General features: G+C 41.3%; 2 protein-coding genes and 1 long non-coding RNA gene across 3 annotated transcripts in view; 1 reads left to right on the top strand and 2 right to left on the bottom strand.

Annotated features, from left to right (window-relative positions):
* Positions 1-3,658, top strand: part of SMYD2 (SET and MYND domain containing 2) — a 28,465-nt gene extending 24,807 nt beyond the window's left edge. The window contains 2 exon segments of the mRNA XM_066316181.1: positions 1,156-1,264; positions 3,273-3,658. Of these exon segments, the coding sequence (XP_066172278.1) occupies positions 1,156-1,264; positions 3,273-3,353 (190 nt within the window). The 3' untranslated portion in view covers positions 3,354-3,658.
* Positions 1-22,473, bottom strand: part of LOC136359509 (uncharacterized) — a 515,416-nt gene that overhangs the window by 179,732 nt on the left and 313,211 nt on the right. The gene's annotated exons all lie outside the window — the stretch shown is intronic.
* The window catches only part of PTPN14 (protein tyrosine phosphatase non-receptor type 14), a 72,092-nt gene continuing 54,419 nt past the window's right edge, over positions 4,801-22,473 (bottom strand). The window contains exons 14-18 of the mRNA XM_066316182.1: positions 21,626-21,844; positions 18,032-18,160; positions 16,848-17,082; positions 14,706-14,869; positions 4,801-10,770 (exon numbers count right to left, since the gene is read on the bottom strand). Coding sequence (XP_066172279.1) covers positions 10,642-10,770; positions 14,706-14,869; positions 16,848-17,082; positions 18,032-18,160; positions 21,626-21,844 — 876 coding nt within the window. The 3' untranslated portion in view covers positions 4,801-10,641. The remainder of the gene's footprint in view (positions 10,771-14,705; positions 14,870-16,847; positions 17,083-18,031; positions 18,161-21,625; positions 21,845-22,473) is intronic.

Here is a 22,473-nt window from a genome sequence, read left to right on the forward strand (position 1 = left end):
GTGCTGTGCTAATTCTGCATAGCTGGATAAATACTGGTTTCTAAAATACCATAATTTTTTACTAAAGAAGGGCTTCAAACTGCATCTGCAGCCAGTATTTTGTACAAGGTAATGGAGGCAAAGCCTGTGTTGCTGTCAGCCTCCCGCAGTGTCCCAGTGCTCTCTCTCTGCAGCAGCACAGTGGGCTTGGCTGCTGGAGAGCAGAGCCGTGTCCCAGGGCTGGGGCCGAGCAGCAGAGGGAGCTGGAGCTGAGCTCAGCTCCTGTGCTCAGAGCTGGGGGTGCCCCATATCGCTGATCCTGCTGCCCTAGAGCTGGAGGCGTGGAAGAATGCCCAGGCTGAAGCCCTGCATGGCGAAAGGCAGCACGCAGCCTCTGCAGGAGATAGGAATACTGTTTCTGATAAAATTCTCTGTTTTTGCAGTAGTGAGCCTGCTAGTTAGAGGCAGCCAGTTACACTGGCTGTGTCTGGTCCTGCCGTGAATCTCCCAAACAGATTCTCGTCTTGAGATGTGACTTTCTTGCCAGCTGGGGGGAGCGCAAGAAAAGCTCTCCCTTTGGAACAGATGCCAACATAAAGTCACAGATCACTTGGCAGAGAGCAGTGATACAAAGAAGGAGCCAACATTCCCCCCCTGGGGGCTCAGTACTATTTATCTTCCCTGGGACTTGCCCAGCTCCTCTGGCTCTGAGCCTGGCATTCCAGGTCAGCTCTGCCGAGGCGCGCCGTGCCGGCTCAGTGTGTGCGAGCACAGACTGCCGTGTGTGCCCTGCACACTGCCGAGGGCCCCTCGCTTTCCAGCCCACCGACCATTGTGGAACACACAGAGCTGCTGCGGGTGCAGGGTGGCTCCAAAAACTCATAACAATGCAGGCTCTCTCTGTAGCTGGCTAGATTAAAACTAGTGGCAGAAAGTCCTTGCCATCTGACAGCTGTTCAGAGGCATATGGTAGTTTCAGTCCAATTCCCAGCTGACAGGCGTCCCCATCCCAGACACAATTGGCACTGGCTCTTGGCAGTCACGGCAGAGGAGATGAGCGCTGAATGGGCAGGGGCAACAAGAGGCCGCTTCTTGCCCCATGAGAGGGGGACAGAACTGGGAAAATGCTATGAAACTGCCAAAGGTGATGAAGCTAAATTTCTTTTTCTCTTGCAGTAAACATTATCCATCCTACTCACTGAATGTTGCCTCCATGTGGCTGAAATTAGGGAGACTGTACATGGCACTGAAGAACAGGACGGCTGGAGTTAAGGCCCTGAAGAGGGTATTTATTGCCTGGTTTCTCCATTAATAGCACTAGTTTAGCCATGGGATTGTTGAAAGACTGTGTGCTTCTGTCAGTGAGCCTGGCATGGTAGGAAATGCACCATGTGTTAATATATTTCGTCACTGGATTTTTGGCTCAGAATTGGTTTTTCTGGAGAGGGAGGATGGGTCCGCTCTTGGGTGCCTTTTCACAGTGGGCTCATACTGCAGCAGCTGGAATGAGAATTATGCTTAAACATTTGCTCTGAGTTCTTCTCTGAGCTAGAGCTGCACTAGTGTAAATGGAGCAGAACTCTATCTTCCCCTCATTTGCTGGGTAAGGACAGGAAAAATGCTTGGCTCTTATAAAAAGCACATAGTGTTTCATTGAAGTCTGTGATTTCTATATCCAACTTAAACTAGGCATGCTTTTGGTGGTTATTTGTTCTGGAACCAATCGATTTTTACATAGCTGAAGGGAATTCAATGCATCTGGTATTGCTGAAATTGGCAAATATATATAACATTTTGGTTTTAGTTTTTTTTTTCATCCCTTTTTATTAGTCTGTGCCTTATTCTTTAGTTTTTTTTTCTTCTGCTATTTTTTATTAGTCTATACCATGTTTCTTGACTATTTTCCCGTATTGTTGTTGGACAGAAATTTATTTTAGTTTCTCAAGCATCAGTGACTACTGTAGCATATAATGACTCAGTGTGGAATGTCACCATGTATTTATTTCTTCTTGCTTTTTCGATCCTGGCAAGGTTTTAGCTGACAGATAACAGCACCATCCAACCATGGTGAAAGATGCTAGAAAAATATATACTTCAAAATTTAACTGTTACCTAGTTAAAAATTGGCATAGGTTTTCCTTTGCTGTGGTGTTAAACCCTTGAGTAAAAATGGGAATTGTGCCAGTAGGAACATGGGATGGGGGGTAGGGAACTGCGAGGTAATTTGTTGGCATAGTTAGTTTCCTAACACAAACATTTTCTAATGACTCACTTCCAAAAGCTGTCTACAGGAACTGCCCAAAGTTATCCCAGCCTTTGATGCCTGAGATTTAGTGGAAAAGCAAACCCATTGTTACCTGTCAGTTTGTGAGCAGCTCATCCAGAAGGTCCTCCTTTCTTTTTTTTGGGCAGGAGGAGGGGTGGAGTCATTTCTCGCTGCTGAGGTGGAACCAAAAGCCCTTGTTGTACTGACTTAACAATTCAAGAACATAAAAGTTTCCCAAGACTGAAATAACTAAATGCTCAGATGGGTCAGGATACTGCAATTCCTTGCTCTGTCTTAGCACTGTTGGTATTTAAACATTCTCAGACTTACACCCAACTTTTTTCTCAGTTCTGTCTGGTGCTGCCTTTTATCACATCTTTTCTCAAGTGGAAATCTTGCCCCTGCACACAGTCCAGGGCAGGAAAGGTGCCAGTCAGGGGTTTGGCTGCCTGCAGCGTTCCCTCTCAGGCCTGGAGCAGGCTGCAAGTGAAACACCAGGGAGTTGGGCACAGCAGTGTCTATCCAAATCTTATGGAATCTCACTTTTGCCTAAGAATTTGCTTCCTTCCTAAAGCACTGGCAGCCCCTGGAAGGAGCAAAGGGTTTACAGACTCAAGTTTGAAATGCCTCAGCATTACTACTGCACTAGGCCTGCATGTCTCTGACAGCTGAAGGATAAATTGGTAGGAGCAGAGCTCGCTTAGCTCTGGCTAAGTCCTCTGCTGGAATATTACCCACCGCACTTGCAGTTTTCTGTCCTGGAGCTGGTTGCATTCAAAGTAGTTTTGTCAGGAATATAATTTTGAAAGGTGCTTTGGGCTCCTTTAAGATCAAAGATGTAGTCTCTGAATATAAAACCTTTATTACTTAGTTTTGAATTTCATTTTATTTCCTACTGGGTTTATGACTACAAGGGGACAAAAAGTAGCTAGAGGTGTCAGACTGCTTCAAACCTCTAAAGAGAGTATTTATAGCCTGGTGTTATATATGAATCAATTGTGTGAATATTTTTTTTTTCTTTTCATAGGCAATTGCTATCATGGAAGTAGCACATGGGAAAGATCATCCATACATTTCAGAGATCAAAAAGGAATTAGAGGACCACTGAGCCTTTGAATCTATGCAATCCTTCAAACCTTTATTTAAAAAGCCTTGTTATGGAAACCTTCAGGAGTGCTTTGAAAAGCGGTAGAGTATGAACACAGTTCTGTCCTATAATTGGAATGACAAACACACTTAGGCCTGGCTTCCACACATCTACAATTGCCTTTTTTTTTTTAAGGAAGCATCCATGGTTTCTTAAAGGTATGCCTTTTGATGGCTCGTGTGCAAAAATGGCTATTTTTTTCTTTAGGGATGTTGGTGTGGATCTTATTTGTGTAAAGTAAATAAAGTGGTCTTGGCCCCTCTTGATTCCACTTGTACAGTTAAATGGGTGCAGTAGGTTTGTGATACGTATTTTGCCCAAATAGTTTTGCTTAATCCGACAAATTAGCAAAAGCCTTATTTTTTCTGTTGTGGTTTAGTATGTGTTTATTTTTTTCTTGCATAATTTTTATTTGCAGTGGCTTAACTGAGAGAGAGGGGAAATGGGGTGATGAATTCTGTACATTTTACAGCAACACCAACGTTTCCTCAGCCAGTTAATCTGCAGGTCCATCACTGCTCCTGGCAGATGAGGATTCAGCACAGCAAAGACCTAGAGCTCAATTTGTCTTTTAAAGAAAATACTGACACCTGTGTCAAAGCTTGAAGGCTTGCACAAGACATGAACTATGCAACTTCGGCCTTTTTAGACTCCTTTACAAGTTAAAGTGAGTGAGTTATTGCAGAGGAGGGCTCATATTTCCTTACAGCCATACCTTCACCTCCAGTGGATTACAGCTATTGTGATAATATGTTAGCAACTATTTTTAAAAGAGAAACAGGAACGCTTTCTGAGGAAAAAATCCAGGACTTGGTTTTATCTACCCCTATATAAAACATGAGGATTTTTTCCCCCTCTATTTAGTTTGGTGACAAGAGTTTGCTTTTAAGGGGTGGGGGGAAAGAGTGTAGCTGTAAACTTCTAGCATCAAAATTGAAATATGATGCCAAATAAAATTACCTGCCCATTTCCTTATTATTTTCACAGCTTATAAACTATGATAAGAAAGAACACATCACCCTTAAGAACTTGATTGTATTTTCTTTCTTGTAAGCACTGCTATGAAAATAAAACTGCTGGAACAAGGGTTTGTCAGCTCGTTCTGCTGAAATCTTCCATAGTTCTCCAGCCAGCAGTTGTTACTGGAGTACATAAAACTTGCACCAGACCTACGATTCCAGAAAGCCAAGGCCATTTAACTACAGCCAAGCCTAGGAAGAGGATACTAGCTGTTTTTATCCTTTGTCTTGTTAAATAAAACTCTTGTCCTGGGAAATAATACCTTTACTTTAGCAAGTCTGTCCAGAGCCCAGTCTACACTTCAGGACCAAAGAATTGGATTAGCTGAACATGAGGCACCAGTGAAGTGCCTTCTTCACTTTCTCTTGTGAAGAAGGTTATTCACATCTCACTGTGGCCCTGGCTGTGCCTGTCAGTTTAACATGGGAAACCAACTCAAGTGGTATAGGTGCAAATACAAAACCCTTAAGCTGATACAGAAAAGAACATAAACATTGTTTTCCTTGAAAAAAAATGGTTTATTGTATACTGTGAATATGAGGGACAGCCTTACCAAAAAAAACCTTAGTGACTGAAGACATTCTCACATTTGCAAAAGCATATAAGAAACTATTTACACAGAGGCAGTGAAAGGGGTAAAAAAATTGTTGCAGTCAATTAATGCTGATAGAACTTTTATTATAAAAAGAGAAAGAAAAGAAACAGTGCAAAAATACTGTCAAAAGTAATCAGTTCTATACACAAGATAAACTGACAAGCATAAGCTTATGTACTGATATGAATAATACATTAGAATATAAAATAGCATGCATAGATTTTTTAAAGGCTTTCAATAGCATAGAATAGTTCTGCCATTCAGCCGTAACAGGAGGGGTTGGGGGCAGGAAGGGCACATAACTGATGTCTCATTTCTCTACAAAATGTGTACATACAATGAGGTGGTGAGATTCAGATCACTGTTTTGTGCTAAACTGTCAGGTACAGAATTACAGAACAAATAAAACAGGAAGCATCACAATACTGAAGTAAAACAGGACAGTAAAATCCAGTGACATAAAACTTAAACATGTTATCTCATTTAACACGGTCCACACAATAACATATGGGAATATTACAGTCATCTGCATGTGTAAACTTTTTCCTTTGTAAAATAACCAAAGAAAGGTACTTACTAGTGAGGAAAATGTGTTTTCCATATGGAGCAACCTCAACAGGATAAACATCCTATTACCAGTGTTTCTGGCACTACAGATTTCCTTTCTTTTAAAGACCAAGCAGAAGCAAGAAAATATTTTTATTTAACATACACAAAAAGGAAGTTCTTATACATTACATATGTAAGTTGTGGAACTCACCAGCACAGGACACTGTGAAGGCCAGAGGAATAAATGGCTTCTAGAGAGAAGGTAATGTGAGCCGTGGGAGATGGATCCATCGGTAGGTACTGCACACAGAGAGTGGGATACAGCTTTGGCCTTAAGGAAGCCTCTAAAGGCCTGCCAGGTGCACCTGAAGGGCTGAGCACCCTTTTCTAAACACTTCCCTATTTCTTCCTCAGCTACCAGCTACTGTCTAAGTCAGGGGGTGCCCCCCAACCTGACATGGAAACAGTTTGTAGAAAGCATTTCTCTTTTCTGCCTTCCTGCCTAGTCAAGGAACACTACCCCTGAAATACCTGGAACTGACCATCCAACCTCCTTACCCAGGTGAATCTGTTGCAGTGCTTCCCTTGCTGTTACATGGTGCTGGAATTCTCTACTGGAGGCTCCTATTTATCACTGATTCCCAGTTCACTCTCCAAAGGCAAAGTCCTGTTGTTAAAGCATGTGGGAAACTCTCTGTGAAAGTGCACATAAAGCACAGGGAACAAAACTTCAAAGAAATGCCAGCATAAAAACAGCTGAGAGAAACCAATGGAACTGTAATCTGAAGACACTCCAAAAACACTGACTAAATTTATTTACTTTAAATATTTATATAAACACTGCTATTTTGACCTGTGCAATGTTCTGTTTCACAATCCAACAATAGTTTATTTATATTATGTAGGGTTAATGCCTCCATCTTGTTTGCCCCACAGCCATCTGTTCCCTCCCTCAAATCTCAATCCCTGCAAGCAGCTGCATGTATAATGTCCTTCTCTCTAAAAGCTTAGATGGCACCTATAGCTCCCTTAGCACCATATCCTACAGAAAACCTCTCTAGAAGGCTAGAGTAAGCCTTAAGTAAGACAATTGCTTTTGTGGTTCTGGGCTTGCAGCCTTTCTCTTATTGCATCAAAACCTATCCCAAACTCCATATACCTTGAGCTATATATCAGCTTTATATTAATTTTGTATGAGTGGTCATAGATGGGTTTTCATGCAGTCCTTCCTCTCATGACTAGCTTAGGAATTTGCTCCTGCAATGTGGTGCAGCCTTTATTCCTGCAGTGGCTGCCACCCTAGCATTTTTTACCCACCAAGATAGCAACAAAATTTTAACTCAGACCTCCCTCAGTGATGCATGAGAGCTGCTACAGCAGAGATCAGCCTGATGATTCCACTTTTGAGCACACAGACCACAAACTGTTAGCAAGGCTGACAACAGCTAATTCAGTCATCATCTCCTCCCAGGAGACCAGTGGGAAGTCGGCTGTTGGAAATGCAGTATTGTCAGTAGCTCTGCTGAATTTTCTCTACAGATTTCTGTGCTATTTCCAAGTACAAGATTGCCCACTAAGGTTTCTTTAGACTTGCTTGTGAACTACATAGACATAGCAGGTACTGGATCAAAAAATAATGTCCTGGCTAACAATGACAACGCTATTGAAGCACCTAGGTTGGAAAAGAATGAGAAAGTCTGTGTTTTGCCATTTGCATTTCTGTTTGTTTACAAGAAAGTAATTAAAAAAAACCCCAGCTTTTGAAACCATGCAAATATTTAGTATCTGTGGCTGAGGCAGCTGATTTAAATAAGTAGAAGAGAAATGCGCCTCAGTATACTTCAAGGACTGTGCTGGCTGTAGGTTGAGTAAGTTCTCAGAGATGTGTCTTCTGCCAGCTAAAATTAGTTTAGGGAACTTCTGATAAGGCTGAGCATTTAGAATCCCTGTATGCTTATATAGGAAAATGTTTGTGGGAACAAGCTTCATCTTTCCTCAGGTAGTCAAGGACAAGAGGTGCCAAAACAAGCTTTTGTAGACCTGAAACAGTAGGACCTGAGCAGCTGATGTCCACCATTCCCCCACTGTGGCTGATGGAGGACAGAAACTAGATCCCCTCAGCACTGAGCAATGTCACAACTCAGCTGTCATCTCTCCCATCCCTGCTCAAACAATGGGAAGCATGAAATGCTCAGACCATAACTTTAATCAAAAAGCTGATGCCAGCACCTCAATACTATAGTTGGTAAGAGTTTAAATTAAAAAGGCAAAGGTTGTTAAATACAGATTAAGGGTGTACTAAAAGGAAAAGAGTCACAATGGATGCCCAAGCCAGACTTACTCATCCGCTACAAATTCTCTCTTGGAAAGCATCAGGGAGTGTGGGCTGAACATGCCAGACTGCAAGGTGAGTGCTCTGGGAGAAGACTGCTTGTGTCAAATTTCCATTCATTGATGAATCATTGTGAGACTTCCTAGATTTAACTCCAAATGGATGAAACAGGTCTCAAACTACTGTTATGCTTTGATGTTAAAAAACATGCAACACAACAAACAGCAGCTCCAAACTGTCCTTTTCTCCTCAAGGGTTCTGCTGTTTAAAAGTCTGCGGGACAGAAACTAAACAGCACTGTTGCTTTAAGGCTCATGTGTTCATTCCTGCTATGACTAAGAAAATTGGATGCAAAATGCATTTTCCTGTCACTCCCTAAAGGTTAGGAAATACTGCCCAAGCAATTTTGGCCTGATAAAACTATAACAGGTTCAAAGTGAGAAGGTTCATTTTTTCCCTTACAAAACTGTATCACATTTCAACTATAAAACATCAGCATGCTGAGGGCTGCTTGTAAGCTGGGGTGGAAAGGAACCTCTGAAGACATGCACCAGCCCAATTCACTTATGATATTAACAGATCTAGTCAAGATAAAATCTAGCAGGGAAAAATACATTGAAGTCAGATGAAAGGAAAAGTTTAAAATTACCATTCTTTGACAATGAAAGAGAAAAAGTGACTCACATTGGCCTCTATCTACCATAGCAGCCACATTAGGAGTTAATTGGAAATGACTGTTTACCACATGGCCACTTATTTGGCTCATTAATAGGCACTGACTTAATTTGGAAAGGAATTTTAGTGCCTTTTTCTAATTAATGTTTTTCTAAGACACCTATGATGCATCTTTGCATAAAAAACACATTTGCTTAATTTTCTTCCTTTCAAACACAGCTCTTCACACTCTATTATGCTGTAACTTTCCTGTGCTCACTGTAGCAGCAGAAATACACATTTCAGCCGAGGGCAGCTGAATAAGACGACATAGGAACAGATTCTTTTCCCTCCTGATTTTCTACTTCTCACATCCAAGTGGAGCAATGGGACTTGACAGCTCTGAGTTCAAACTTAATTCATCATTAGGAAATTATTCAAAAAGTTTTAATGAGATAACTAATTTAATACACTTTGCTTCAAGGTTTATTCCTTGGCTTCTTTCCCAGATATAAAGCATCTCTCTGCAATTATCATGCAGATGCTGCTGAAAAGACTTTAAATGGTTGCTGCTAATTTAACAAGAGATATGTTGGCACCGGCAGAAAAAAATTAGAGGAAAACTGAAGTTGACTGAAAACTCAACTGATTCTTAAAAAGAACATGGTCAAAGTATTACAGCAAAATAATTCCTCTCCATTTTTGGTGGCTACAGGTCTTCACCAGTAACTGTCATTGTGTTAGGCCTGTATTGCAGAGCATCAAATCAACACAGGGCAGTTCTAAAAACATTCAAGAAACATTCTGGTACCGAACCTTAGCTTAAGATCCCCACTAATTTTAGTCCCTTTAGTACTGAAATTAAAAGTGCTTGTAGGCTTAGACCTTTGTACATTGACCAAAGCTTGGAGGTGGGGACGCAGCAGAAAAGCAACAGTAGGATTAAAATATTTAAAGTATCTGTGGAAGGGATAAAGTGACTGCATTGCATCACTTGCTCAGAGAGGCTGTGAAATCTTCACCCTTAAAAATTCTGAAACTGGATGTGATGCTGGGCAAGCCTATCCAAGTTTAAAGTCAACAGTGGGGAGAAACAGGGCTGAGTCAAAAGACTTCCAAGGCAGCTCTCTAGCCTGATTCCTTCTCTAACCATCCAACAATACTTCACACATAAGGACTAAGGCAACTGGAGATGCCTAATTTAAATGAGATTCCTTTTCTACAGTGGGTGAGCCTCAAGGCAATAATAATTTCAGTGTAATTCGTGAGAAGGTGCTTGATTTGGCTTCTTTTCCAGATACATTGAGTTGAAAATCCCCTGCTGTTCCACTCTCAGACCACCAGAGTTATTGAAAGAGGTCATTCACTGACTTCAGCCTGCTGTAGGTCACTGCACTTCACCCTACTTTGCTTTTTATGAATCCCTTCAAGGTTGCACACAGCAGCACAAAGGTCTCCTTAAAAGATACAACATTGATTTTTCCAAGGACTAATCTAAACCGTAATTCTTGTGGAATTTGAACAGTTTAGCACCCAAAACTCTCTGTCCTCACAATGTCCTGCGCTTGAGCCCTCTGTAATGTGCCCGGCTGCAGGTGCAGAAGCTCAGGTCTCCGTGCTGTGCACCCTCAGCTTCCACTCACACAGAGCTGTAGCTGACATCTAGCAGGTCTTGTTGTTTACCAGAGAAGCCACATACTGGTCCAGAATGTCCTTATGTGAGAAAAAGCCCACTGCCAGGTAACTGTAGGTTTCAGAAGCTGTGTGGCAAAATAAAAGCCAGCAAACTACCTTCACAAAGAATTGCTTTCCTTACAGACATGTTACAATGCAGACCAGTCATGTCAAATGTGGTTCACTTTGAAGGTCACTATAAGTTTTATGAGTTATTAAGGTAATTCAAAAGTTATTTCAAGAAAAATAAATTATATTTTGTATAAAATAATCCATGGGACACTAGTAAAGAACCATCATTCTTTACTTTCAAGACAACTTTAAAAAGTGCAATATATGCACACAGTGTTGTCAAGGCAGTTCCCCTTGTTCATCAGTAAGGTTCAGTCAGATCCACAATGCTGGGTCTGGGATGTTTGAAAAGATTAAATAAGTCTCGAGTTTTGCAGGAATTGTATGAGCACTTGGTAGACAAATTTGTACTGGGCTATGGTCTGGATCATAAACACTCTCTGCTCCCGCAGGTGTCTCAGCATCACAGGAACATCCATTTTCTGTAAAGCAAAGGGGAAAAAAGTCATAAGGATGTGGGTTCATTAAATCAAACAATCACTGTCTCAAATATCAGTTATCTGACACAGGGAACTATGCTGTAGTTATAGAAGACAAAGGTTCTGTGGGCAAAATTAAATGTTCAGATAACAATACAGATAATTTCACTAAAAGGGAACTCATAGCCAACAAAAGATCCAGAAACTTCAATATCTGATCTGCCACAGCCAACTGTATGTTAGCAAATAACTCTCCAGGAGAAATAGGTCTGTAAAGTGAAACGAGGACATTGTCTGCAAACAGTATGTGTTTGCAGAATCCAGGCCAGCATCTGTTTGTTGCTGCCTACTGAATATCCACTGGGACATATTAGCGGTTCTCCAAGAAGGCATCTTCCAGCTTAGTTTCACCCAAAGAAACTCACTGGTGTGCCCTAAAAATGTTCTGCAGCAGGAATTAAAGTACAGTAAGTAGGCACAGATAATGAAATCCACTAGGAAGGCACAGCCCTAAACCCACTGAGCAGGCACAGGCAGCCTAAAATGGTGTGAACTCAAAACCAAACAAGTTCTGTGAAACAGAGGCCCATGAGGTGAAGCATTAGAAATCACTGCACATTTCATTAGGATGCTATCATGAGATTTCTGGCATTTAGAGAGCAAAAAAACCTATGATGCTGTTGTGTTTTATCTGTTACAACAGGTACATGAGGAGCTATTGAGAAGTTGTTGAGCCATGAAGCTCGGTCTGCCGGGCTCTAATTCGAACAGCCTGTAATGTGAGCCAAGCTGAGGGACACAAACCTTCTATAGCAGCAGTAAACGTGAGCACTAAGAAACACACTGGTTTTGAGGAAGTTCTTAAGCAATTCAAGATACAAAACTGGAGAACAGCTACCCTACCAGGCAACATAAAGCTGCACTTTGTAATGCCTGCTTGCAGAAACACCAAGAGGAACTTAGCAAGCCTTTTGACTGAGATTGCTGCTAACTCTTGGAGGCCCAACTGAGCATGGAATCTGCTTCCAGGCACATCTGAAGTTTCCTGGAAAGTTTAAAATAAAAGTCACGCTGCATATCCATTTCTGTCCATGTGTATAAAACTCAGAATCTCCATTCCATGTAAACAAGTATTAACTCATAGGCTATCACTTTCTGAAAACAAGGCCAAATATTCTGCCACATACCCCAACAAGCTGTTATAAAAGGACATCTCTAGAGAGTCAACGAGTGTAAATATTTGGGATGAGTAATGTCATATTATTATCAAACAGGTGCAAAGAAAAATGGAAGCTCTTTCCAGTTAACTTGGCTAACTTGGAGAAGGCCTCCCTGTGGATTCAGATGCTTATGAAATGGTCTTTGCTGAGCAGAGTCGTGTGGAACCTGATCTCACCTGAGCAACTGTAACAAAAATGTAGGCCAGTCTTGACCTGCACACAATGTTCCTCTCTTGGCTTTTTGGTGCATGACAGCTCATTGTTTTTTTAGTGGGCACACAGCAATCCATGCACCTCCTCAAAATGGAGATGGCTTCGCCTTAGCTCAGAAATGGAAGAAAACCCCATCCTACTATTCAGCCTCACTATATTCACCTTCAACACAGTAAAAAAAAAAAACCGCAAAACACACACACAAAAAAAAAAAAAAAAAAAAAGAACCCACCATCTAATGCTTTGCTAAGCTGGCACTTGCAAACAGAGCAAACAAAAATGCTACATATTTCTGCCTCCCAAACTAAAGACCTCCCATGTGAAAGCATGCTGTAGATGTAATCATGAGTTAATGTCCCAGTGCCAAGTCTGGACTAAAAGCTGCTAGAGCAGGTTCTCAATTACTTTCTCTTACTATGTGTCTACAGCAGTAAGGATGTAATGATGTGACATTTACTTGCCATGCAGCAGTTACTGAAACTTTATCCCTGCAATGAGATACAGCTTCAGACTCAACCAGCCATTGCCCAGAAGCCACAGTGACTGAAGCTGTATAGAATTAGATTAAACATGGCTTCTTACCTAAACCTGAAACCTCAGGCTCAAGAGTTCTGGTTTTTGTTCCAGCACTGCTGCAGGCTTTCCAAAATTGTCTGTGTCAAAATTTTCAAACTCCCTCCTGATTTTCCTTCACTGCTAAAATGTTAATACATTTACTTGCTAGGACACTTTTGTGAAACCAATTTCTAAGACTAAAACATTTTAAGTGATAAGTAATTTTATTTCAGGACAAAACCCCAATCAATTCTACTACAAAAGAAATGAAAAGGAGCCCCTCTGTGCAGAATCTGTCACAAACTGAAAACATACTATTAAGATTTTTAATCTTCTTGTTTATATTAGGTTTTAACAAACCAAAAACATTAACTTGGTAAAATCTAGAGAAATAAAGCCCTTAATGAAAATTGTATTTATTGTTAACGATGATTTTCATTAGTAATCAAGACAAAAGAATGCTTTAATTAAGGGACATCAGAGAAATCCCTTATTATTGAGGACTACCATCAGGTCCTAGTGAAGTTCATGAAAACTCATATGAATGATGTCAAGGCTCACCCCTATGCTTAGATGTTGAGGTGAGAAGCTACTCTTTGCCCAGTGGGTGATTTCTGTAAGCCACAGACTGACTTCTATAAAACCGAGGAGGCCAGACCCTGTTGCACAGCCCTAAAGAGTTTGTATCTGTGCACATACAGAGGGTGCTGTAAAACAGACACAGCTACACTGACCCTCATAAGCAATTCAGGATAGCTCCTTTAACTTGCCAGCTTTCCTCTGCCACATAGAAATTTCATGGCTGCTATGTGAACAACAGAAGCAGTCACTACCATGTGTCAGTGCATGAGAAAAGGCAGGCAGAGTCAAGAGTTGGAGCCATTGCCCCACACCAGAGCAGCTGCTGAGCAGCAGTCACCACTGGGAGGCTGCTGGATTCCCATCCCTGTAGGCCCTTTCTTGGCCAGGATACTCCCTCCTTTCCCTTTCTCCCCCAAATAAAAAGCAAAAGAGCAAAGTGTCAGCTGACACAGATCTACAGGACAGCTTCATCTTCAGTGAGACCCAAGCAGAACTGGAGGAGATTTGTCCCAGCTGATCTGAGCCCGGCATTTATAGGGGTCTTGTAACTCCAGAACGATGAGCTGCTGGAGTCCTCAGTCTTCCCTGAACTCACCCAGTTGCCGATTATTGGGAAGGCCAGATGAAATATGTCTGTTTGTCACTCTTGCTGCATTCATAACTCTACAAGCAGTTTTGGTTTTTGAGCATTTCTTTGGTAAGAGAAATTGCTGGTTTCCACAGTTGTAATGAAAACTGTGTGGCACATTGTTAGTCAAGATGTGATGTTCTTCCTAGACAGTTTTCCAGTAACGGATGAAAATTAAGTTGCTACCCATGGTTGTTCTACTGGAGCTCTTGGTCTTAACTCCAGACTGTGTTACTCATAATGCTGGCTGCAAATCCTAAAGCCCTGTTCTCCACAGGAATACATAAATACACTTATTCTTAAAACACAGTTAAGTTTCATTAAGATTACAAGAGAGGGTAAGGAGCCCAAGGAGAGAATTCAAAGAGCAGAAAACTTCAGTTAAAAGAGCAAGGACATTATTCTCTAGCCTCTCTCAGGTAGCCTCTGTGCTTGTAAACACAGTCTCTAGACTATTCTAATTAAATACCGGTATGAATTAGAATAAATTCTTTAAAGAGGGAAGAAAGCTCTAACTTTGCACATATTAAAATAATCGTAATAAAAAAATGCATAATATCAACAGAAAACTACAGCAAGTAACCTGCCATGGGGAATCTCTGCCTGTCCCATTTCAGGTCCTTGTCTTGCTCACAAAGGTAGTAGAAAGAAAGCACTTCGAGGCCTTTTAATTTCAACCTCAGAAATGTAACCAGTCAACCAAGGGACCAGCTCAGGATTTGAGAAAGAAGCTGACTTACTTCATTGTGCTCCAAGCAGCCAATCATGAGCTCTGTCAGGATCACCACTCCAGTCCTCCCCACCCCTGCGCTGCAGTGCACCACGATGGGAGGGTTGCAGGTGTTGCTGCTGTCCAGCACGCTGTTGGTGTGCCGACGCACCGACTGGATCTCCTCCAAGTAAGCTGCAAGAGGGAGAAGCAGGCAAGGTTGCAAACATCTACATGTCTAAATGTAAAAATTAGGATGGGAGGGGGAAAGAATGTGGAAGTTATTATCTGTCAAAGTGGCAATAATTTACATTTTTTATACCATAATAATTATCTTGGCCAGGGTGCACTGAACAGCACTGCATCCAGCAAGTACCAGCTGGGTGTCAATTATTACTTGGGAGTCTGCTCCTTTAAATTAAATAGTTCTTTTAAAAATTAAATTCTGTTTTCCCCCTTGCAAATCTCCAGGTCCCCTAAGCAGATGATTCTAGACATTACTTACAGCAATTCCTGCTATTAACAGGCTGGGATCAAAACAACAGCTCAGTCCCATTGAAACTACTGCCTGTCAAAGCCAGTATCAGATGGGAAGCGAGCATCCATCTGCCTTCCTCTCTTCATTCTCCCTTCTAGACTGTGACAGAATCTTCCCCCCGCCCCCCCCCACTCTCTGCTAAGGGTTTGTTTCTCAATAGCTACAAGCCCTTCTGGGAGATCAGTACTTTGTTTTCCCTGAAGCCATCTGTAGAAAGCTTGGGACTCAGGAACAGCTGCCTTGTGTGTCTGTCCTAGCATCATTCAGCACATCCTGCTGTCAGACCACGCTGAGAACCTCATATGCTGGAAGCTCACTTGGCTTCCAGCAAGTGGGAAGTGAGACCTCCTGCTCTGACCCTTGGTGTCAGGGCACTGCAGCCCCAGCTGTCCTCTCCCCACAGGCAGGATGGGGCTGGAGGCCTCCCAACATCAGAAAAGCTGCATTTTAATTCACACAGGGAAATGGGACTCTAAGTGGTGGCAAACAATGGGAGAGAGGAAATGGGGACAATCAGGTTCCAATTACTGCCATGCCCAACCATAGTTACAGGGGTTGGTAGGAGAAACAAAGCATGAAACAAATGAGGAATTGGGCAATAGCTTTTCCTTGAAGACAGATTCTCTGGTACTCCTTTGCTGAAGCTGAAATGTCATTTTTTATTTTTGGCCTTGGTGACAGATCTGGGGAAAGGAGAACACACTATATACATCAAGCATGTACCATGCAAAGGAGAATGCATCACTACTAAAGGACTGTAGCTGTGGCAAGACTGAAATAGAACTAATGGATCTTTCTGGGAGAGGACTTAGCTGCCACATAGCTGTACTGCATCTGCAAAGCTTTCAGGAACCTAGAGGGCAGGCATCTCCAACACATCAGTACACCATATACAGACTCCTTCAGTGGTAATTTAAAGGTTTCTGCATTATTCCCTACTGTAGCGCCAAAGATGTGTCTTAAGTTAAGTAATGTTGAATTCCTATTACTTAATATGGGACTGCTTATTACTTGGTAAGAACTAGGAAGTGTTATTAACACATTGCAGATGAATATAATTGCTAATATAATTGTATTTTCAGAAATGCATGAACCAGAACCATATATAATTGGGAAGGCCCTTAAGCATTGCCTGTGTACATGTGATTTCAAGAGTGGCAGTAAGTTTAGACTTCCTGCATGTGGGATAGAGCCTTCTGCTCTTTTGCAAAAAGTAAAAGGAGGAGATGTACCATATTTCAATAGCCACTGATCCTCTCTCACCCAGACCTTTCTAATCACATTTGTGTACAGTCTATTACCTCCTACATTCATTGGGTAGTTGGGAAATGGCAGTAACTTACACTGACAGATCAGCCAGCAGAAGTATCCTATTATTTAAAATTTCCTGTGTTTTTGACACTGCTGCCTTGGATTTTTCCTCCTGCTAATTGCTTTAGCTCCTACCTCTGGCATCCCACTTTTTTTTTTTTTTTTTTCTCTCCAAATTGCAGCAAAGTATAACCTAGTCAAGGCCTGTGTCCACCACAGCAACAACCACTTGATATCAATCCCAGCTGTAACTAGGTATGGTGAACTGAATCCAGTGCGAGCAATCTTTTTCTTGATGTTTCACACAAAACAAAGAAATCTTACATAAAAAGCCTTGGACTTCTTCTGGACACCCATGGTCTGGCCAGTCAGTATACTGCAAATGCCACACTGTCCTCTCCTGTCCGGAGAGGAGATGCTTGACCTTCAGGCCAGTAGTTGCAAAGCAGCCAGAGTCTGTGCGGAACTTGGTCGTCACCTTGAACTTCCCATAAGTGGCTGAGCTGTGCTTAGAGCCCAATTTAGGCCAGTAACGATGGCTCTTACTTCTTCCTCCCTCCTGGATAACAAAATAAAAAGCCATTAGTTTCTGCAATTATAATTCTTTACAAACCAAGGGCATAAAACTCTCCGGATAAGCCAAGTATTCTTATTTTAAAGCGCTGGAAGAGTAAGGAGCATCCCATAAAGTAAAGAAAATACCCATTAAAACTTAAACCTCTGAGCCATGTAATATTTTTAAGACTCTTGTCTCTTGACAAAAGACAGCTACTGCCTACAACACCTTGGTAAATATTCTCCTCCTGGGGAAGACTCTCCTTTAAATAGAAGGAGAATCTCTTCAACAGCTTTTAAGTGTCTGTTCTTGATCAGCCTTGGGAACTGGACAGTGACTTGGTATGTTCTGCTACTCCCTGTGTTTGCTGAAAGCAACCAGGCATGAAGCCGAATGCCGTGTTAGTTAACATGTGCCAGTTTTTACAACACAGCACATAGTTCTTGGATTACAATAGGAACAACTGTTTTGCTTGGCATAAGAAAAAAAGTTGTGGGGTGTTTTTGTTTGGGGTTTTTTTGTTGTTGTTTTGTTTTTTGGTTTGGTTTTTTATTTTTTATTTTTTACATGGACACTTCTATGGAAGCAAGAGCTTCTGGTCTCTTTTCAGCAGGTAAGAATGATGGTATACAGAATTGGCCTTGGACAGGGTGGAAATCTCTGTCACTTTAACCAGGAGCAAGTTCAGCGCTCTCACATTCCAATGGAAACATCTTTGTTTGGCTTGGCCCAAGCAAGGGGGAAGGAGGGCTCCTGCTTGTTTCACTTTAGCACTTGCTTAACAGGGTGTCAGAAAGTTAGGAAGTATAGTATGAGAGCAATGCAGGCATATGTTCAAACAGAGCCAGAGGAAAAGGGGATGTTGATAGAACAAACAGGTTACTGGAGCGGGAAGTGATGATAACAGGAGATTGGCTCACATCAGAAAAAACAATTCTGTGATTTCACGTACCTCTTCAGCTGTGACCATGGCTATAACATTCACCCCCTGTTCCCACACCATCTGCCAGAAGTCATGGCATGTGTGTGGCAGGGGCCCTTGGGTAGCAATGTAGTGCCATTCCTCTCCACCTACAGTCACCTGGAAGAAAGGGAAAAAGAAACAACCAGTCAGTGTCTGAATTTTCAGCAGTATCTGTGCCAGAACTGCCTTTTAAACAAAAGAAACTGCAGTGAAATCTTAACTTCTTTGTTTTTCTACTTTTGGTCAAATTATGAACAAAAATCATCCTTTTGATAAGAGCAAATCTGACAAAACATAACCTTCAGTGTTTCCAGGTCCTGTCTTGATGACCATAACCATAAAGCTTTGGTCTAAATGCCATCTATCTTTCTTGCCATTGCATCTGGATCATACAGACAAAAAAAACCCCAACAATCAACCAAATAAAAAAATCTGAGGCTCTGTGTCTGATATGGCTTAAATACAAATAAGCAGCTGAGTGACATCCCTGGGCTTGGTGACAGACCTAGGATGAAAAAAAAAGCTGAGGACCAGAGAAAGTGTCCACGTGCATTAAAAGGGCATCACCCTGCTGCAAATTAACAGAGGGTAGTGCAGAATGCCTGAACACAAATGACCCTGTGCCTGACAAGCTGCTGGCTAGGACCTCCCTCAGTTATTTTCTATTCAGACAATAGTGGTTTATTAAACTTTTTCTTACACTGGTCACTGCTGAAGATGAGGCCAAGCCATCCTTAGAAGATGCAGCTATGCCCACACTCTGCACATAACAAAGCTGAATAGGTCTGTTGCCAGCTAGAGATGAGATCAAGACAGGCTTAATTTCAAGTTACTCTTCCTCACTCACCTTGGGCTTTTCAGTTCAGGACATGAAAACTACCATAAAGTAAATCCAGCAAATCAAACGGCTTTCAAATGCCATGAGAAATTTAAAATTACCCAAAGCTGTAGCCACGTAAATCTATTTCCCAATACGCAACTGGTTTACCAACCACATGTTACAGACATATTTGTGTATTTGCATGACATGTAATGAAATTCTTTTCAAAGCATTAACACACAGATTTACAGACTGTAAATTCTGTAGTGCCATGAACAGATCCAGCATTACCTTGCAGTTAGCCAGTATAAAACACTGCTTCATTTAACTGATGAAAGCAGTTAAAAAAAAAATCACTTGTGTATAAAAAAAATAATAATTTTATGACACATAATTTGCTGTACATCACAAAAGGCTTACAAAATTCTTTTCTAACATTTTAGGTAAAAACCAAAGTGCTTTTAGAACTTCTACACATCATTTCAAAAATATGCTTACCAGAAGAACCGGACAAACTCATTATTTTGGAAAGTTGAAATATTTTTCCTTCTCAGGCTAAGGCCTCCTAATTCTGTTTATTAGCCCAGAGCCAAGGTTATAAATCCCAGAGAAGATGATTTACAACAAAAATGCTGACACATCCATAAATATCAGCATACTGGCAGACAATGCTACGAGGAACAATCAATAACTCTGACAGGTTCAACCACATACTGTGTTTGAGGTACAAGTCTTTGAATACATTTTCAGAAATAAAATCAATTTATTTGTTAGTCAAACAACTGTTTATTAAGCTGAGATGCTTGGGGTTTTACACCTGTATATAATATAGTTTTTGTATGTTATATGATAACAAGTTTCTCACTTCACTGACAACTCTTCAACCCTGTACATCAGCTCATTTTCTTTATTTCGTAATATGTAGCATTTTCTTTTTTGAATGATGGTTAAAAACTGCAAGCCCAATGCTGGTAGACTTCTTAAGTTCTTATCCTAGATGAGAATTAATACAAACTGCATAGCCCTAAGCAGCATCCTGCATTTGGACTGATGGTTTGCAGCCATGAGTGCCAGTACAGTGTTACTGAACTTTTTAAGTCAGTACTGACCTGACACAAACAGTCAGATGAAGTGCTCTTAAGAACCTTTGTGCTTAATCCATAAATTTAATTGCAATTTTTCTCTTGGGTATAGATGATTGTGACTTTGTATATTAACAGCAATGATCCATGGTAAATAAGCAGAGAATTATTGTAAAACTGTGGGGTTTGCAGACCAAGAAGTAGGAGCTGGAATCCTCCAGGCATGGATCTTATCAGGATGATAGAGGAGTTTTCTTTGTCTACTGACTTCTGGCCCAAGCCTCCTGGCACATGACATGAAAGGCCCATAAATAGTCTGAAGGGAATGGGATGCCTGGAATGTTTACTGCATTCTAATGCCCTAACTGCAGGAAATTAAAAATTAAATATTGGGCTGAAAACACAGACACATACTGTGCTGCTGAGGTAAATTTCACAGATGCAATTTCACCTTCTAAGCAAAAGCACATCTGCTTGGCTTCTGCAAGCGCCGCTCTGAGTGCAGGAGGGAACCCCTGCCAAGGCCCTCTGTGAGGCATCAAAACACTGCTGCCTGCTCCTGGGTGCTCCATGGACACGACATGTGTCTGTGTCCAGCAGGCACACACAAGATAAAATGCGGGCTCAAAATTAGCCAGGGAAAAAATAGCATCATTTAGGAATATCTTTCTCTTTTTCTCCACCTGCTTTGTAGGTAGAAAGTTTGGGGCTCAGAAATTCATCACCATAGCAAGGCCTGATTATGCAAAAACTCAGTATCTGCTTCTTACCAGGCTATACAGAAAAGTGACAAACTGCCAGGATCCTGGTTCAGAAAGTGTTTTGAACCACCAGGATTTGACACTGTAAATCACAACCAAGGCTAGCAAGTCTCTAAACTTTGAAAGGGCTTTTACTCAAGGAAAATATTAATGTAACAGGCTGTTTTATTCATAATTTTTGAATTATTTTTTAATTAGATTTTGACAATGAGAAAATACAGAAAACTTTCTCTTACAACAGAATCTGTCATCTGATGCAGAAGATTTCTGTTGCTTCTCTCAGGGTACAGTAAAAGCCAACAGAGGATTTTGCAAATACTGCTGGAAGTATAAAGATAAACAGGCATCTGCAGTCACTGGAGCATAGTTCACTGTTAAAACTGACCATGCTTGTAAATACAGTCAAGTCGTACCTTTAATTATTTCTATATTGAATTAACACGAAATCTGAAGTTTCTTGTTAAAAGCACAATTTGAAACATGGAAGTTCAGTGCAGTTTCCAGTCAGAGATACAGGGACCTTATTGGTAAGGTCAGTGCATACTTTTAAAAATTTCTTTATCACACTGCACGTATTGGGGCTGATCTAATGCCTTCCCATGAGGTTTGAGAAACATGGCACCTCTTTCTACACTAATCAGTAGAGTCATTCCACAACAAGCTGGCAGAGGTGGGCCCAAAAAACAGCCAGGATGCCTCTCTAAAATGACTTCCCAGCCTCCAGCAGTTAAATCAACTTATGCATGTTAGGTGATAGGGGACTTGAGAGATGCCCATGGTGACACACAGAGGTATAATGATGCACCCTAAACATTTTCAGAAGCCCCATAGCTACAGAAGATGCTGCAGTGTTGCCAGAAGCGCAATCAAAACTTTAGCACATCTTCATTTGCCAAGCAAAACTGAAGCAAGTTGTTACCTTTATGTGTGAAGCATTGATGTAGCCTGTATTGTTTTCTTTGGTCGGCACCAGCTCCACTCGGTTCTCCTCGTAAGGAACGACCTCCCTGACGCGGTTGCGCTCTGTGTTTTCAGGCAGGGCAGCAGTGGTGAAGAGCCCATCTGCCTTTTTCTTTGGAATCTGCTCATATTCTGTAAACACCATCCCCTCCTCCAGCTTCCTCCTCAAGATTTTGCACTAGGATTTAACAGAAAGAAGCACCAAGCCATTAATGCTTCTGGGAAGAAGATTTACCACTAGACCCATCCATCCATCCATTCTTTGAATTCCAATACACAGCCATAGCATTCTCTCACTCACTCCTTCTGCAGTTATCTGAGGAAATATGACACACTTATTTCTACCAAGTGAAACCACTGACAAATTTCACAGTTTTACATTCCACCTCCACATTTTTGAAGACTGATAGTATAAAAAGTTAACCTGTGCTAAATAATTTTGGTTCAGTAAGAATTTCAGTATGAATATATGATTTCAACATAATAGATATTTTAACTTTTTTTTTCCAAGAAGAAGATTGCACTGCAAGAAGTGTGATGTGGCCCACATTTTAAAAATACTGTCTAACTCACAAGAAAGCAACGTCTGTGGCTGAACACAGCCCCACATACAGACAAGGTGGAGGTGAAGTGCTACTCCCTGGGTACCAGACAACACAAGGTTGCAAATTTCTATCCAGAAAACCAGACAGATTCTTTGCAAATTTGCTTCTCAAATCTTAACAGCAGCAACTGTTTTTAATATCGGAAATTTCATATACACGTGCACACATCCATGTGTGCAAACATCAGGAGTTAAACAAGTTC

This window comes from Sylvia atricapilla, chromosome 3, assembly GCF_009819655.1.
Source record: "Sylvia atricapilla isolate bSylAtr1 chromosome 3, bSylAtr1.pri, whole genome shotgun sequence".
Taxonomy (NCBI): Eukaryota; Metazoa; Chordata; class Aves; order Passeriformes; family Sylviidae; genus Sylvia; species Sylvia atricapilla.